Source organism: Molothrus ater, chromosome 3, assembly GCF_012460135.2.
Source record: "Molothrus ater isolate BHLD 08-10-18 breed brown headed cowbird chromosome 3, BPBGC_Mater_1.1, whole genome shotgun sequence".
Lineage (NCBI taxonomy): Eukaryota > Metazoa > Chordata > Aves > Passeriformes > Icteridae > Molothrus > Molothrus ater.
Genome location: NC_050480.2, coordinates 38,646,950 through 38,664,253, shown reverse-complemented (window position 1 = coordinate 38,664,253; position 17,304 = coordinate 38,646,950). Strand labels below are relative to the sequence as shown.

The 17,304-nt window shown below is 35.9% G+C and overlaps 1 protein-coding gene across 4 annotated transcripts in view; it reads left to right on the top strand.

Moving 5' to 3' along the window:
* PDE10A (phosphodiesterase 10A) overlaps window positions 1–17,304 on the top strand; it is a 344,241-nt gene that overhangs the window by 305,242 nt on the left and 21,695 nt on the right. For 3 of the 4 annotated variants that reach the window (XM_036379649.2, XM_036379648.2, XM_036379647.2), the window contains 8 exons: window positions 1,255–1,305; window positions 3,112–3,170; window positions 5,704–5,755; window positions 9,314–9,456; window positions 11,617–11,709; window positions 12,287–12,473; window positions 13,834–13,976; window positions 15,934–16,017. In XM_036379649.2, the coding sequence (XP_036235542.1) occupies window positions 1,255–1,305; window positions 3,112–3,170; window positions 5,704–5,755; window positions 9,314–9,456; window positions 11,617–11,709; window positions 12,287–12,473; window positions 13,834–13,976; window positions 15,934–16,017 (812 nt within the window). The remainder of the gene's footprint in view (window positions 1–1,254; window positions 1,306–3,111; window positions 3,171–5,703; window positions 5,756–9,313; window positions 9,457–11,616; window positions 11,710–12,286; window positions 12,474–13,833; window positions 13,977–15,933; window positions 16,018–17,304) is intronic. The other variant, XM_054514177.1, reaches the window with a different exon arrangement.

The window sequence follows — 17,304 nt, the reverse complement described above, 5'->3', positions numbered from 1 at the left end:
GAAAAGGACAGAAGATATTCAGGCAATAGGTACTAAAACTAGTCCTCCCAAAGAAGGAAAACAGCAGCAGTACTTGTCAAGTGTATATTTTGTTTATCAGTAAGCTAAGTACTCTGGCATTCATCTGATGTTTACATGTGTATATTAGTTCTGTAATCAGTGCCACTTCAGCTTGTTGTCACACCTTGTATTTTTTCACCAGTAGACAGAGGTCAAGGTAGGGAACTAGATTAGTGTGGTGGTGCCACTGTCCTTGCTCAGAGAACAAAGAACAGGCATTCATACAAAACCGGGCTTCATTAATTCTGCAGCCTACACACAATTTATTTATTTTTTTCAATTGTCCTATTACATTAATCAATCTACAATTCAGCTAAGTCTCAAACATGAATTTTTTTATGAAAATATGAATGTTTTATGTTATATAAAATAGCTTCTGTAGCTAAAGTTCATTAATGTTCTACTTGGAAAATACTGTCTGCTAAATGAAAGTATTTTATTAGTAAATTAAAAATATTTTAAGGTCACTTTCTGAGTTTTCTAAAGCATTCTTTTCATTTTCAGATTTCAGAAAGCCTTTGGATGCCATTAGCAATTTTTATGAAATGTGTGCAAAGTGTTCTGTATAAAAATATGAAATAAAAAAAATACCTTAGGAGGGCATGCAAAAGCTGACCTCTTGTGCTTCTGTTCACTGTGTTCCTGTAAAGCTCCTGTGCTTCAAGGACAGGAGATTATGCATGGTAGCACATCATAGTTAGCTGCAGTTTACATGACATTTGCTTGAAATGTTGCCTGGAAACTGTCATACTTCAAACACTTGAGCTGAGGGATCAGGTCTGGTTCTTCTGCCACCAAAACAGTAATGAGAGAAACAGTGCCTGTTTACAGCTGGAAGTAGCTATTGCTGAAGAGATACAGCCTCAGAAAGCTGTTAAGGCAGATTTTATTTCTATGGCAGATGCCTTTCAACGGTATAATTTTTAAAGCCCTCGGCTTATGAGATGTTTGTTTTGATGTTGTATTTTTAAGCTCATGGCTGCTTCTGAAAACCATTGGTAAGCTCTAAAACTGAAACACTCACAAGTACATTGAGACTTTTGCAAAATAACTGTCTTCCCTTAAATTGTTACTGCCTGACTGTCTAAAACAGCGCAGTCAATTTGCTCAGCAGGTAGATAGAGAAAAGAGGCATGTCACTGATGTGCAGTTTTCAAGGTTTTTTCAGAGAGAGTTTCTTCTCTTTTGTTGCAGGTTGCAACAGCAAATCTTGCATGGGCTTCAGTAGCAATACATCAAGTACAAGTAAGTGTGAGTGGTTTTTAATTTTTTTTATTCTGTATCTTGTCTTCCCCAATGTATTTAATAGGAGCATGGACTGTGATCAGATTTAACTGGAGGTCATTGCTAAAGCATTGATTAGAGCCCCTTCCTTGAACCTGGAAAAATATGCTAACATTTTTGGTGTTTGTTCAACTAGTTTTTCCTCACTTGCAATCATGGATCAAATAACAAACAATATTTGTACTAAAGAAAAGAAATTTGAACAATGTAGATAAATAATGATTAAAGCAGATTTTTCACAACAATTTTGCAGGATTGTTTTGTTTTCTTGTAGAAAGGCAACTACTAGGCTAACTGGTTGCTTTCCTGCTGCTTTGGTATTCAGTTTGGAATGATGAAGTGTTGCTAGCAAAACCTATTTTAAGCCATCCTCACTAGCTGCTTCATGGTCCTGTAACTACTGCCACTAAGGATGCTTCATGCTGTCCCTAGCTGGGTGCCTAATGGAGCTTCAGTGTCAAGCTGCTCTAGCAAACCCCAGCAGCTTTGCTAATAGGTTTTGTTACTTCAGCTAGCAGAGGATGGTAATACTGAAACTAAACATATTCTGTCAACTCAGAGAAGATGCTAAAATAGATTCTTCTGTCAACTCCCAGGAGGAAATTCATGACATTCTTTTTTTCAAGGTGTCTTTCACACACTTGTCAGAAGACATGCAGAAAGCTTCCTGCTTTTCTCTTGTAGTCTCTAATCTTTTCTGCTTCTGTGCTGGAAGTCACTGACTTTGGGGTGGTCATTCCCATCTAGGCAGAATTAGCTGGCACAGGCTATTGTACACTAGAATTGAAATTGCATGCAGTTGTAGCTTCACCTATGTAGGAATTGCTCTCTCCTTGATTGAGAAGTCTTTCACATCTAACAAAACACAACAGGGAAAGTTAAGTTCAAGCTTGTCCATTTTTATTTCTCTTCATTCTTCTAAGCAGAGCGCTTGCCCTTCCCAAGTTTTTTTGCAAGAGAAGAATGCAAGAGTTTTGATCTGGCATTTTGTATCTACTTTGCACAGATGGAAGATATTACTAATTCAAAGTGATACTTCTGTGAGTGTAAAATGTACAAGCAGTAGAGATTTGTTTTGCTTTTGGCCTCAGTGCTTGCTCTAGTAATATACAGATGTACAATTGTGTTTCAGATACTGAGTATGCAAGTATGTCAAGTAAAAACACAAGTTGAAAGCTTTGCTTCATCTAACATTTTGCTTCTAAAAAGAAGTATGCATACTATTTTCTGTATGCATATTCATGCTGATTTCTCCCTGAGTTGAGGATATATCATCTGCTGCTTAGCTTAGTTAAACTTGTCTGATGTCAGACTACAGTTGTGTCTATATGCTAGTTTGCAGCCTGGAAAAAGTGGCAAAAATGTGGTAAGGGAAAAGGGAAACAAAATATTTGACATTCTCAGAAGATCTGAGGGTCTGGATAAGGAAATGTTCATTCCATAATCACAGTCAGTGACAGCCTTTGAGAGAGCATGAACAAGTGTAAAAACCAACAGATTTAAGTGAGTCTTAGGAAAGATTTTACTTGTGTTTCACAGTTTTAACTCAGCAGCTAGATAGCTAAGATTGAAACCCAGCACACAAATTTAGCTTTAATTTTATACTGTGCTGTAGCAGATATGTGTGTATATATATATATACACACACACTTATGTACACACACAAGTTACTGGTGTTTTTTTCCATACAAATTAAAGGGATGGGACTTCAGTTTCCCTGTGGCATCAGTGTTCTGGAGCAAATGGTTCTATGATCTGTGCTTCCAGGTGTGCCGGGGCCTTGCCAAGCAGACTGAACTGAATGACTTCTTGCTTGATGTATCGAAGTAAGTGTGATGTGCAAGATAATCTCGTGGGTTTTTGATGAGCTTTTCTAGCCTGGCTCTTCCAATCTACCTGTGTTCACTCAGTAGCAGTAGTGGAAGCCACTCAGTGTGGCTCACAAGCAGGTGCAAAGGCACACTTCAGAGGGTGGGCAAACTTCAGCACAGGGACAAGAACAAGTGGTATGTGTGGCAGTGGTGTATCCCTTTCATAATTTTTTTTGTGGTGGTGGTGCAGATGAAAATGTCACATTCATTTATACCTCACAGAATTTATTTATTCTTGTGGTCTTTTGCATGGGGTTTTTTCCTCTTTTTTTCACACCTCTTCTGTCAGAGTTAAATGTGGCCATCTTTTTAGTAGTGAAAAATAGGCTTGGTGTCTCATGGCAATTTTAGAAGGCTTGAAAGGACTTTACAGAAAGTTGTTTAGTATGCTTCAGCTTCCCCTATTCTCCCGACAACTTTTTGGACGTGAATGCATGTATTCATAAATATATGGATTTCAGAGGTAAATCCTTGAAGAATCAGAGCTTGCCACATGGTTGCTCTTCCCATACATTTTCTGAAGGATCTCTTTTAATTTTCAAAGGCTTTTATTGCATGTAATATGTTTGCTTTAATTTCTTGTCACTATAAGGCAAGATTAATTTGAAAGCACAGAAAGTGTGTGAAAGCTTGAGCTTACACTTGCAAAATCAGTTTAGTGTTTAGGTTATCTGCTCTTCCTTCATATCTTTTTGTTTGTCACTGCTATAAGAATCTTTAAAGAGCAAAGATAACCAATAAATTAAAAGATAAACCAGAGCTGTACTTTTGGTAAATCAGTCTGGAGTGCTTAACAGTGTTTTATGAAACTAGTTGGTAGAAAAATTTCAAAGTGTATCACAAAGTAATGATGATACTGTGGAAAAATGAGATGTCTTGTATTTTTGCTGCAAACACTTCTGTGGGTCTTGGTGAACAGTTCTCAGGCTGATGAGATTAGAGGATGTCCCAGATTCCTATGCTATTGCTCAGGAATGTAGGCAGCCAAGCTGACCCAGCTGGAAGGGAGAGTAATAAACTACAGGGAGGAGTCTGCCCCTTGCAAGGAGGGCAAGCTGGTTGTATCCAGATGTTTTTCCATACTTTTCCTCAGGATGACCTTTATTTTTAATTTCAACATGATTCAGAGCATGTCTCCCAAAAGGCACTCTTACCAAGTCTTGCACCATTATATTCCTTTCCAGAGTGCTTTACCAAAAACTATATTAATCTATCCAGATTTATGAACTGGCAATTTTTTCTTAAACTGGCATAGTACTGAGATTGTTTTAAAGAATTTTGTAATTGTTTTAAGTTTTTAAGATAATAAGTAATAAGTACTGGAAATATTTATTATGCGTTTCTGTAAGAGAATAATTCTTAGATAGTATTATAATTTCCTAGAGTTTTTTAGTTTCAATGAAAGAAGAAAGTTTGTATTTTAAGACACAAAACTGGGATATCATTTAATAATATCTTTATGAGCTTCACATAGGCACAGACTTGTATCAGCAAGAAAATAATTAGATTCCTCTTGGAAGTGGTCTGTATCTTTTCTAACATGGAAGGAGAATTTCCTTTTCAGTGAGGAAATGGTTAGTGTGCAATGTCACCGGGACATGTTCTGTAACATTTTAGAAAGGGCAAAGTATTCAGTGCTCCACCTCTTCATGCCCCTGACGATGTCAGACCAGTGTATTTTGTATCTCCTTTCCACTAAACCCAAACAGGACTGAGCTGTGTATATATTCAAGGCCACGGGACAATGCCTTTTGTCTGCTGGGAACATTGTAATCCAAGGGTTATTAATACTTGGCATGTGGAAGATTTAGACTTCTTTTACTAATAAGTTTGACCTTTATCTTTCAATGTTCTTGACTGTCCTTGAACAGTTACCACTTTGCTGTGAAACTGAGATTCTTTTAAAAATTCTTTTTTATTTTTTAAGTTACAAGATCATTCCCTTTCTTCAATTTCAACTGTTGTTCATAGAGAAAACCCATGAAGACTTTCTTAAATAGTTGCCTTTTAACTACTCTTAAGGATTAGATATTATGACATGGAGTTAGCCAATTTTTGGTATTTTAAAAGAGATTTTTTTGTTGTCGTTTCCTACTTCTTTTCTTTTCCTTTTCTCTTCTACTTTTAAAATTTTCAGTGTGTTAGAGGTGCCAAAGCATTTTGATGCCTTCTTGGTATTGCTCAGCAGGAGCCTATTCAGTTCACACCAGGCAATATTTGGTAGTCTTTCCATTTTGTGCAGAGCAAATTCTATGTATAGTAAAGCATGTTCTCAATTCTGTAGAATAATGTTTCAAGGGAACAGAGCTAGGACCATTTCTTAATTTCCTTGTGCTGTAGAAAGCCAGTCAGTGATTTTCAAGGTGCAGTGGTTTGTCCTCACCTTTTCTGGCTCCATGTTAAGCTGTAGTGAAGCAAGAGCCCCTGTCACTAATTTGAGAAGTGTTTGACTAAATGCCAATGTTTATTGACTTCTCTTTCTCTGCAGAACATATTTTGATAATATAGTTGCAATAGATTCTCTACTTGAACATATAATGGTAAGTTGTCTTTTTCACCTATAAGTTTATTAGTTGTAGGTATTAAGGGCCTTCATTCTTCTTCCATTGAAGATGTTCTGTCATTGAAATATATTAGCTGTTTGTAGTGAACACATAATACAAACAGTATAAACGTGTCTATACAGAAAATGTGGTAAAGGATGGCTTGATTTGTCATTTTTGCAACAACTTCCGTTCACAGCTTTCATAAGGAATGAAACAGGACTGTGTCTGAACTAAGTAGTTACTATTATGTTCTGAGAAAGTTTGAAAATTGTAACAGGCTTCTGGTTTTCTTTTTATTTCAGCATGTTATATTGATTCCTTCTTCTAAATTGAATTTGCTGCATGCTACAAAACTCTGCTCAAGAAGTTACTGTCTGTAGCAGGGGACAGAGTTTAAAAATTACTCCTGGGGTATTTTTTCCAATTGTTGAATGAGATGTGTAAGACCTTGGAAAACTACACCCATAACTAGAGTGACAGTCAGTCAATGTTTTATAGAAATGACTAAAACCAAGTGGTTAGTTCTTCCCATTGAAATAACTATTTAATGATTTAAAGGACTGTTCAGAAGCAGTTTGAGTTTCTAAATCAATTTTGAATTCAGAATTATTTCCTGAATAGTGTTAACAAATGTGGGTGAACTGGCTGTGTATAACGTTTAGAGTGTTTGATATGTGAATTATGCTTTTTAGCTTTATGCACATTCATTGCGTTCTGCAGTTGTTTTTCCTAAGTGTAAACCTGAATCAGGTCTGTGATTACCATTGTTTAAAATTTGCACATTCAAAAAATTACTTTTCAACAATGCTCTGATGCATGCCCTAGTCTTCAAAGTGATATTCTTAGCTAGACTATTCGAAGACAGAGATGTTAGAAAGCAAACAACAATAAAGTGGTTTTATTTAGAAACGTGAATTAGTAATGGAAAATATTCTGCAGTGTGTGTGTGTTATTCTAGTTAGTACACAGTCAAGAATTCTGCACATGGGACACATTTCTGAACATTGACTTTTCCAATTTAAATGAACCTCTTAAAAATAGCTTAGCATTTAAAAGAACTGGTACAACATAACATATGGCATTGAGAACAAATATTGATATTCCTCACTGTTCTTCCCTGTGAATAGAGATCTGGTGGAAAACACAATTGGCAGTAAAATGTGCTTAGTCTTTCATCATCTTTTCCAACACTTGGCTGCATCATGATTCTGTGTTTTAACCTGTGTGATGTTTCATACTCAGCTTCCTTTATAGCTGTAGCTGTTGTCTCTTTCTTGAGCCAATCAGCTGAATTATGAATTTGTACATTTACTGCCATTTTATGGGAGCGTCCTTTTATCATGATGTGGCTTATTCTGTATCTCACTGTGAGAAAAGACCAGAGCTCAGTTTCTTCTGAGAAACTGAACTGCTCACTACTTTGCCCTTTAGTTGATTGCACTTATGGTTTGATTTGTTCCTGCAATACTAAAGAAAAATGATGTGTGTTTCTTTCCATTCTTTTCATTTTTATTTTCATCAAAATCTCTGGGCAAAGCGAGTGATATAAAGGTGTTTTTGATTGTAAATGCAAAGAAGAGAAGTAAAAGTTTAAGTTGCCGTACCAATTTTCTTGCCCTTCTGCTTGAGTAGTTACAAGCAGCTTATGCGAAAGGTGGTCCCTGGCCTCCCTACTGACAGTGCAGAACATACTCTTTGTACTCATATGCTCTTTCAACCACTGGTCAGGATTTCAGCAAGGGTTTTATAGAAGTAAAACTCTCTCATCCCATTAACTATTTCTCAATTAGTACTGTTTAAGGAATCATTTTTGAAAAGCATGAGTCATGACCAAGGTAAATTCTTGAGTCACATGCATTAAACCACAAAAGATTAATTGTATAAAATCAACGCTGTGCTGTAGATTTTACAAAGAAATCTGAAACAGTATCTGAATAGAAGCCTTTACTGGACCCCTTGTCCTTTTGGCAGTTTCTATTCACTCTCTTTTGAGCAAAACAATAAGCAATCCAAGTGGTTAAGGTCTTTAAATTTCTTAATGCTCTAAGGGGGAAAAAATGCACAAATCTTACCTCTTAGATTGCAGTCTCCCTGACTTTTCTGTTGCGATGGAGTAAATGGAGTAGAAGACAACAGAATCTTCCTAAACACAGATTCAGTTGGTATGGGAGGGCCCTCCAAGTTATGGCTAGATGGTATCTGTGCAGTTTCCCTCCTATAGCATAGAATTAGAGTCTCTCAGTTAATGATTTTTCATCTCATATGGGTTTTTTTCTGCTGAACATTTGTCCATCTGCATTAGTGTGAAATGAAATACTTTATTGTTTTGCTTCTATTTTTGGAATACAAGAGAGAAGGGGTGGGGAAGGTGATTCATATGGAAGTCTTATGAATCCTTAAAACATACCAACTGCATGCATCGCAAACCAAGATTTTGTTAGCCTCTTTTTGTAGCTGAATGACTAGGTAGGTATTATATAAAAAGTGGATAGAGATCCACCTCAGATCCTACTCTACCATGAAGTTACTGTACTTTCTGAGCAAATAAGAAACACAGAAGACCTGATTTGGATAGAGAAGTTTCTTGTGCCTGTGTATTGGCATCTTAGCACAGTGATCCTTTTTTGATTTTTGTCTCACTTTTCCCTCTTTTTCTCAGAAAGGCTATTGTATGTCTGAGAAATACTTCACAGCAGTGAAGAGCTGCTGTGTTCCCAAGACAAGATTCTGTTCTGACAGCCAGTGCTTCTGGGAGTTATTTTTGCTGAGATAAAACTAGTTGGTTCAAAGTAAGATAGAGACCATGCAAGTCTGTTGCTGTGCTGTGGTACTTCCTTGGTTGTGGCTGGTACCTTTGGGCTTTGGTTAGTTCATGCACAATTTCTAAGTCTCAGCTCTTGCGCAAGTACTGTCCCTGACATGGGGAGGGTACAGCCATTTCCTATCCCTCTGCATAGGGTAATCCACAATGATACCTCTAATGACAGAATCACAGTGCCACAAAATATTTCTGACTTGGGAGGGACCCACAAGGATCATTTGGTCATTGTTTTTTACAGGCACACTTAGTTTTTTTAGAAGCAAACGCTAAATTCTCTGTTATGTCTGTCTTTGCTGGATATTAAATACCAATATGTTTGCATTGACGATGAAGGCAAAAAGGCAAAATTGCCATTAGGTCTTGTTCTAATTTATCTATTTAAAATCAGGTTAAGGTGAATAGTATCTAAACATAGAGGGAAGAAAGGAACTATTTTGGAAAGCCTTGAAAAACAATTAAACAGGCAAGCCTATTTTTTGGGGGGAAACTTTCAAGTCTCTGATGATATTCCTGCATTTCTTGAAGAGCACACTCAAATTTACAGAGAAAATATTGAATTCAAGATTTTACTTCTGAATTGTATTATAATAAGATTGCTCCTTCAAAAAGATTTCCATACTGGACAGCTTCTCAAAACTTTTATCGTACAGGGTTGTATGTTTTTATCAGGTAAATGACTGGAGATAATCCAACTCATGACCGTTAACTCTAGTTTTGTTTTTTGTCTGTAGATATATGCAAAAAACCTGGTGAATGCAGATAGGTGTGCACTCTTCCAGGTTGACCACAAAAATAAGGAGCTGTATTCAGACCTTTTTGATATTGGAGAAGAAAATGATGGAAAACCTGTCTTCAAGAAGACCAAAGAAATAAGGTAAGAATAGCTAGCAGAAGAGTGCAGTTTCATTATAACTATGGACGTGCAGGCATTTTATTACCCAGTTTCTGTGCCTATCTGCAGGTACCCTGACAATACTTGTCATACTGTGATATCATTCCCACCAGGACCCGCCTCCAGAAGGTAGTACTTCTGGGAATGACATTGCAGTGCCATCGAAACAGCGTCTCTGAAGCTATAACGTCACTCCTGGAAATGCCGTCTTCCGGAGGCGGTCCTTTTGGAAATCATGTTGGGAAAAAAACAGAGGTGTTCTGAGGTAGGTAAAGGTGCAGGTAATAGTGCACCTAATCCATAGTCTGCCAGTTTGGGACTTTTTTTCCCAAGAGGGTTCCCAAGAGGAATTAAAATTTGTGCGATTCCAGCACATCCAAAGCAAGGAAATCACAATTTGTACTTCTTATGGATGGATGAGGCAAATGTAGAATTGAGTATGGATTGGTCATTCACTTTGATGATTTCAAGCTCAGTAATTTAATTTTACTTTTCTCATGTGAATTTAGATTTTCAAACTTTCAATTAATTGTGATACTGAACAATGCTTGAAGTGGTGAATTTGAAAATGTATCTTGTCTGGTAATGACTAGAAAGGATTCTCTGACTAAAAGTTCTGTGTATTTCTTCTTCATGTCACAGATACCTAATTTTTACACTTACTCACTTTTTTAATGAAACAGGCTAAACAACAAAGTAAATATAGTGGTTTTCACTTTTCAAAAATTATGAATCCCTCATAGATCCAGACTAAGATTCCCAAAGGCATACAGGTTTCAGATTTTCAGCTTCTTAAAAGTAAAGAATTTTATGACTATGTATCCTGTGCTAAAATTTTCCTAAAATATTCAGCGTTGATTTTTATCAAAACTTTTTTCATTTCCTCCTTATACTTCTAAAGTTCTGGGCCAATATGAGATGTGATTCATGTCTTCACTTAGACTCCTTTAGACAAACTTACTCCCACTTACCATTGTGTGAGTGAGAATGGAAGGAATAAAAATTGGTGCAATTTGCGTACTGACAAGCAAGGAGGTGGTGTAAATTAAAGAAGATGGCCTGCTTTAACATGCACTTTAATACTCCTTCGTGATAATTGCTTTTCTTGCTTATATCTTTGTCTTCTCTGTATGTTATTGAAATTTTGATTCTAAGTGCAAGGGTGTGAGCCATTTCACAGGTACTGTATACTGAAAGTGAAGCGCAACTTAAATACCTGTAAGAAAGTGACACTGAGTGAGTCATCAGGAAGGAGTCTTTAGCTGGTGTGATGTACCTATCATAAGAAGCAACAGAAAAATCTAACTTAAAGTCACGTGTGCAGGGTGAAATCCTGACAGCTTAATCACTAACTTCAATACAGGCACCAGGGTACTATCAGGGTACATTTAGACTTCAAAGCATTCCACATATGTTTCTTTTTGCGTGTTTTTCTCTATAAATTATCTTTTGCTTTTATGTCATAACTGATTAATGTCGAAATATTGAGAACTATTTACTCACAAGACAAACGTACAGATTTTTTTGATACAACTTAGGAATGTATTTGTTGTGTTTAACTTCCTTGTGGTGATTAAGGGACACAGTGCCATGGTATTGTTTGATTGTCATGAAACAGGCTAGTCGTTCCTATTCCCATGGAAAAATCCATATAATGTTCAGCTTTGAAATTTCCACTAGTCTTTTTCCAAAATTTTGTTACCAAATCCACACATATACACCAGCCAAAGAAACAAGTTCCATGTTCTCTTTGTTGTGTCTAAAGAAGCAATGGATATGTAAAAGTCATAATAAAATCAATACCTTTTAAATGTAAATACAAGTGTCTTGAGTTCTGTACAAATGTTATGTTTGTTAGGGATAACCCCCTGGGTTATTCAAGATTTTGAACTTTCGTCACTAAAATGGTAATGTTATGTCATGTTTTCAATTAAACTATATAGCTATATAAAATGTTTTCAGAAAGTATCTGTTAGGATGTGCTTTTTGTTTTATTATGTGCTACTAGTTGTTGTAAGATTTTTCTCCTCAAAGCAAGAAAATGGCGCTGGTTGGGACCACCCATTACTGTGCCCAAGACAGACTCCACTAGAAAAATGTGTTTTCCATAATTTGGCTAATACACATTTTTATTTTCTCCAGATTTTCTATAGAAAAAGGAATAGCTGGTCAAGTGGCACGAACAGGAGAAGTCCTTAACATCCCTGATGCCTATGCAGACCCACGCTTTAACAGGTAGGATGCTCTTCATTGGAGGGAAGATAGCTCATGACATCTTTTACATAAAATTACTACCTAAATTTCATATTGAGATTCATTTATGGAGCTGTAGTCCTCTGATGCAGAGGTAATTATAGATGCTTATTAAATGCTTTAGCCATCAGAGATAATTTTTAGATACAAATAAAAGTATTTTTTTTTCAAATATTAATATTATGGAGAAACATTTAGTTAGATTGTTGCCAATTTTCATTATTAGTCTCCCTGGAATCTCATTAGTTTCATGAGAGAAAAACAGTTCACTAACAAATAGTGAACTAAGAATACCCAAATGTTCTTTAACTCTGTGGTTGAGGCAATATTAATTCTTTGTCTTGCAAATGAAGAAAAAGGATTAAAAAGTTCTTTCTAAGTATGACACAGTAGATAAAAATATTTGAAGGTTTTGAAGGTGAAATTCTTGCAGTTACTAATTAGGTCTACTTTAAAACAATTAAGTATATTGTACATTAACATTTATGAGAATCAAGGAATAGATACCCATTGATATTAACTCTTTTCTCTTTTTTCTTTTTCCTTTGTGGCTCTTCAGAGAAGTAGACCTCTACACAGGCTACACAACCAGAAATATCCTGTGCATGCCTATTGTGAGCCGAGGAAGTGTAATAGGTGTTGTGCAGATGGTGAACAAAATAAGTGGAAGTGCCTTCTCGAAAACTGATGAGAACAACTTTAAAATGTTTGCAGTCTTTTGTGCTTTAGCCTTACACTGTGCTAATGTAAGTTTTATTTACGGTTTTGTGAGTTATAATGAGAATACTTAAGTATTTTGATGTTACAGCTTATTAAAATGATTTGTAAGTCTGTTTCATTGAATTAATGCTGTATTCCTTGGTGAATAATTCTATTTTAAGAGGATGTTACGGATTTCATTTGAAAAAACCATACTCTGGATTTATCAATTTTGTGTAGCTAAAATGAGAGAGCAAGCTCTGAAATGTGTATGATATCTGTCTTCCCTTTTCCACGAAAAAATGTGATTCTTATTTCTTTTATGAATTCGGATTACATTATATAAATTTAATTGGGCAATGGAAATATGCTGTATATTCTCTCAATTCCATATTCTTAATACTTAAAGATCAATTTTTACACTTATATGCTATGGTGTATACTTATCATTATCCATGCTTCTAGATAAGAGTAGGTAGCTATTTTTTTCCTCAAACCCTTTATTATCTCAGAATTTACTATGCCTGTAGGAAACATAAGCAATATAATGATCATTACTATATAACTATAAAAATTAAGTAAAATAATAAATTCAGTAAAAATGCAATGCAGAAGAACTGAGTTATATTCATGGGATAGAAGATAAAATACAATGCCAGTTAAGCCTGGTGATTTACATTAATTAATTTTACCAATAGCATCCCAATGGTACACCGGAACAGCAAGTTTTATTACCAGGTGCCTCAAGTTGTTTCACTTGGATCAGGGCAGGTAGAATGGCCTGAATATAAATTACACTTAGGACTATGCACCCTTTAGTTGTGAGTTCACTACTTTTAGATGGTGAATGTTGCCATTCAGGATGTACTGCTCCAGAGGATTTTTTAACTAGTACGTTGTTGTGTCCTCACTTGTTTGAAAACCATGCCACGTCTGAACCTCTCAGTAATTAACTGTAATTATTTTTCATACTGAATAGTAATGTAGTTATGATAAATATCCCACATAATTTTTACTGTGCATAGATAGCAGTAATTTGTACCAATGAATAGAATTCATGCAGTGGCAGAAAATATGAATTGTGTCCTGTTATAGGTTTTCTGTCAGAATTTTGCAAGGGACTTAGCTCTGTTTTTGACTCCTGAATTTGGGTTATTTTTCTTGGGAGAGCTCACATGCAATTAGAAGACAGCTAAGCCTTAGATATTTACTGAGTGAGTAGGTAAGGAGGTTTCCCAGAAGTACTGAATTCAGTGTAATATGTTGCTTTTCTAATGTGTGAAGTTGTGCAGCCAAAAGCACTAACATTTCTGCAGATGTGTATTGTAATAATCATTGTTTGAATACAGGAAGTTATTTTATTTCTTTATTAGAATTCCACATTCATGAATGACTTTACTTTTTCAGATGTACCACAGAATTCGTCATTCAGAGTGCATTTACCGTGTAACGATGGAGAAGCTATCCTACCATAGTGTTTGTACAGCAGAAGAGTGGCAAAACCTCATGCACTGTACACTGCCTCCACATATTTATAAAGAAATTGAGCTGTAAGTATTTTTCTAATGTAGCAGCAGTTGTATATAGCCCGTTAATTTTTTTTCTTATTCGTAGTGGGGTTTTTTTAGGAAGCACTTTCATTATTGAACTACTGCAATATCATGGTGCTTTTATCTCTGGCTCTCTTAGTTGTACTTAATGACCCATGAACAAAATTTATCCAGCAAAGATATAAAATTGTATGTACTCAGAATTTTTCCACAGGCATGGGTAGATGCAGTAGCTGCTTTAAGCATTAGTTTTTACCTAGGATTTGTAGAGATGAGCTTTCATTCCTATAGTCCCAAGTCCCCATCAGCTCAGAGCCAAAGAGAAAGCTGAGTTTGGAACATCAGTATTTAACACTAAGTGCATGCTCTCATCCCCTTAGATATGTTCTAGAATTAAACATATTTCTCCCAGCTCAGTCATGGGGTTTTATGGGTTGTGTGTGTTTTTTGGTTTGATTTTGGGTGTGTATGTATGTGTAGGGGGTGGTTTTGTTTTGTTTTTTTTTGGTGAGTTTCGAGTGTGTGTGTGTTGTACATCTGCTTGTGCTTATTGATGAAGGGGGAAATGATAATTCAGGTTTAAATGCCCCAGGGGCTAGAGGGTAGGGTTGCAGTCCATCTTTGGAGGTGGACTTCCCATCCAGCCTTTTAGGCTTTCTTTGACATAATTGAGTTATTTTCAGCTGCTGTATGCTGAAGATGAGCCTCTAGCTGCATTTTATTGGCCAGTCCCTGCTCAACAGTAACAATGGGAGCCATCACATTTTTAAGTCACTGGTTTTGGTCCAGGACAGTAAATTCTACTCTAGTAACCAGGTGCCTAAAATCAGCTATTGAATCATGAAACCTAAATTGTCTTTTTAAACCTCATCTCCAGAGCTCGTTCACTTCTGTTCAGCACTGAGCATTGTAGCTGGGAGTGACATGAAAGCCTGTGGGTTTAACAGGGACTGCTTATAGTTAAAGTTCATTACATGCTGAAGTGATTTGCTTGAATGCCAGAGCATTAACAGCTTGCAGGATTACACCCTAATAGAAGCTTATTCTTTGTAATACAATTTCTTGTGCTTTGTTAGGTGATATTATATAACCCACCTCCTCAGCAAAAATGAATTTTACTTGCAAAGATGACAGGTTTCATTCTAAATTATATTAGCATCCTTTAGTTCAAGCAGAATACATTTTATCATTTTCCAAGCAATTCAACTACCTTCATTCCTCTCATAAGCTGCTCTGCTGTTCAGTGTGTTCAGTTAAGGTTCCATGGAGGAAAAAAATAGGACTTGCAGTGCAGAAAGTGCAAGGAAAGGGTTAATTAATAATTGAAGGAAAAACAGTTCTGTCCTGGGTCCCTAAATTAGGCCTCAGTATTGTTATCAGGGGATGGGAGAAGTCTTCAGGTAATGAAACATTAAAGATATAGTATTAAATGTTAAATTTTTGGAGTTTTAGCTGGATTTCTATTAGCCACTAAAAACTGTTTTTTTCCTATATCAAAATTAGAGCATGTCTCCTGCAATTTATGATAGAAATTATTGGAAAAAAGGCCAGTAAATATATTAGAGACACCATCTTTATTTCCTGGAAGGAGGTCCTGAATGTTTTAGGAATGCCTGTAAGCCTCTCATTGTTCCTGAGATATTTTTTTGGTCTATTACTTAATCTGTGGATCCTTAGGTAAAGATAGATGTTTATATTATGTAAACAGAGCCAAAGGCTGCCTTTTGGACTCCATCACAAGAGTCCTTTCCAACAAAAATTACTAAATGATTGTAAACTATGAGCATAGTTTCATACATATTACTGAAAAATATAACCTGTAAATTCAGCTTTCTGTTTGTATTCAGAAAACAGTGAATCTTGCTGGGTATACATCTCCTAGTCATTTTCACTTGTTTTTCACTTGTTTTGCAATCAAAAGGTATTTGTCTTTTCTAAACTGAAGCTTTCTTCTTAGATACCATTTTGATATCAGTCCATATGAAGATGTTTGGCCTGCTATTTTTGTCTACATGGTTCACCAGTCCTGTGGGACAGCCTGGTATGAAGTATATTATTTCTTTGTTTAATTGTTAAGTCTGTGTTTATTTAATTATAATTTTTGAGATAATGACTTCTTAATTCAAGGTCTATTTTCTTTGATGTTTATTTACTTTGTTTGGTCTTTATAGGGCTGTAATAAACAGTCTGGGGATTTGTCCCACCTTCTTGGTCCATAGTTAACAACATCTGGGAACCGTGAGGTTAAAGAACTCATGATATCATCCTAAAAGTTGTCCTTCTAATATACAGAAAAATTGTTTGGCTCTGAGATGATTTTGCTTTTCAGACAGGAGATGGTAAAGGCAACAAAAAAGTACTCTTCCCAAAAAGGAAAGTGCATGAAAACTGATTTTTTGGATATATAGTTGCCAAAATTAATAATGTATATGGAGAAAGTAAACCAAGATCAAATCTTATCTCGCTAAATGAATCAGTTATTTACTTAGTTGTGCATTAATTACAGAAGTGAATTTTTTTTAAATTAAATGCTTCATTTGGTGTCATTTGTCTCAGTGTTCTTTATCATTACTAAGATCAGTAGTTGGGTAATTACTGCCCATTGCTAAAAGAAAGGAGCTGCTCCGAATTATGGAAAGCCTACAGATGGTCAATGGAAAGGGGAAGTACGTTCCTACAAAAGGGAGCAACATTCAGGAAATGTTTGCTCGCATTTCATTTTATTTTGCTGACTGAATGGATGCCCTCAAAACGTGTAGTCAAAACAGAGGATCTTTCTCAGTCTTCCTCAATGCTGCAAAGTGGGTGACTCTTCTGAACTCAGTTCTCTACTGTTCAGTGTAGTTAGCTTGTTTCCATTCCAGACTGAATGGCTGTGGATGCAGGGTTGGGGTTTGTATTTTCAGTCTGGTTCTGTTCTCCTCTCTTTCTGACTCCCAGTCTCTTCCTTTCAACATGTAGTTTGATGAGAAAGAATTGATATCTACTTGATGCTTTTCAAATGAGCTTCAGCTTTCACATCTAAAATTAGGGAAACAAAAGTGAGGAAAAATATTTGAAAAGGAGACTGTTGGAACAGGACTTGTATTTAATTTCTGAAAGAACAAAACTTCTCAAACCTTTGAAACAAAACAGAAAATTTTAGGACTTAAATTTGATTTTAATATATTGAGAAAAAAGGTTGTGCCCTAAAGTATTTACCTGTGTGATGTATAATTGTCCTGTCCAGGGAAGATTTCAGAGAAAAGCCTGTCATACTCACTATGTTTTCTCTTCTGAAGAAATAATATTTTACTGTCCAATCAAGTTCAAAATACAGCAGTGGATG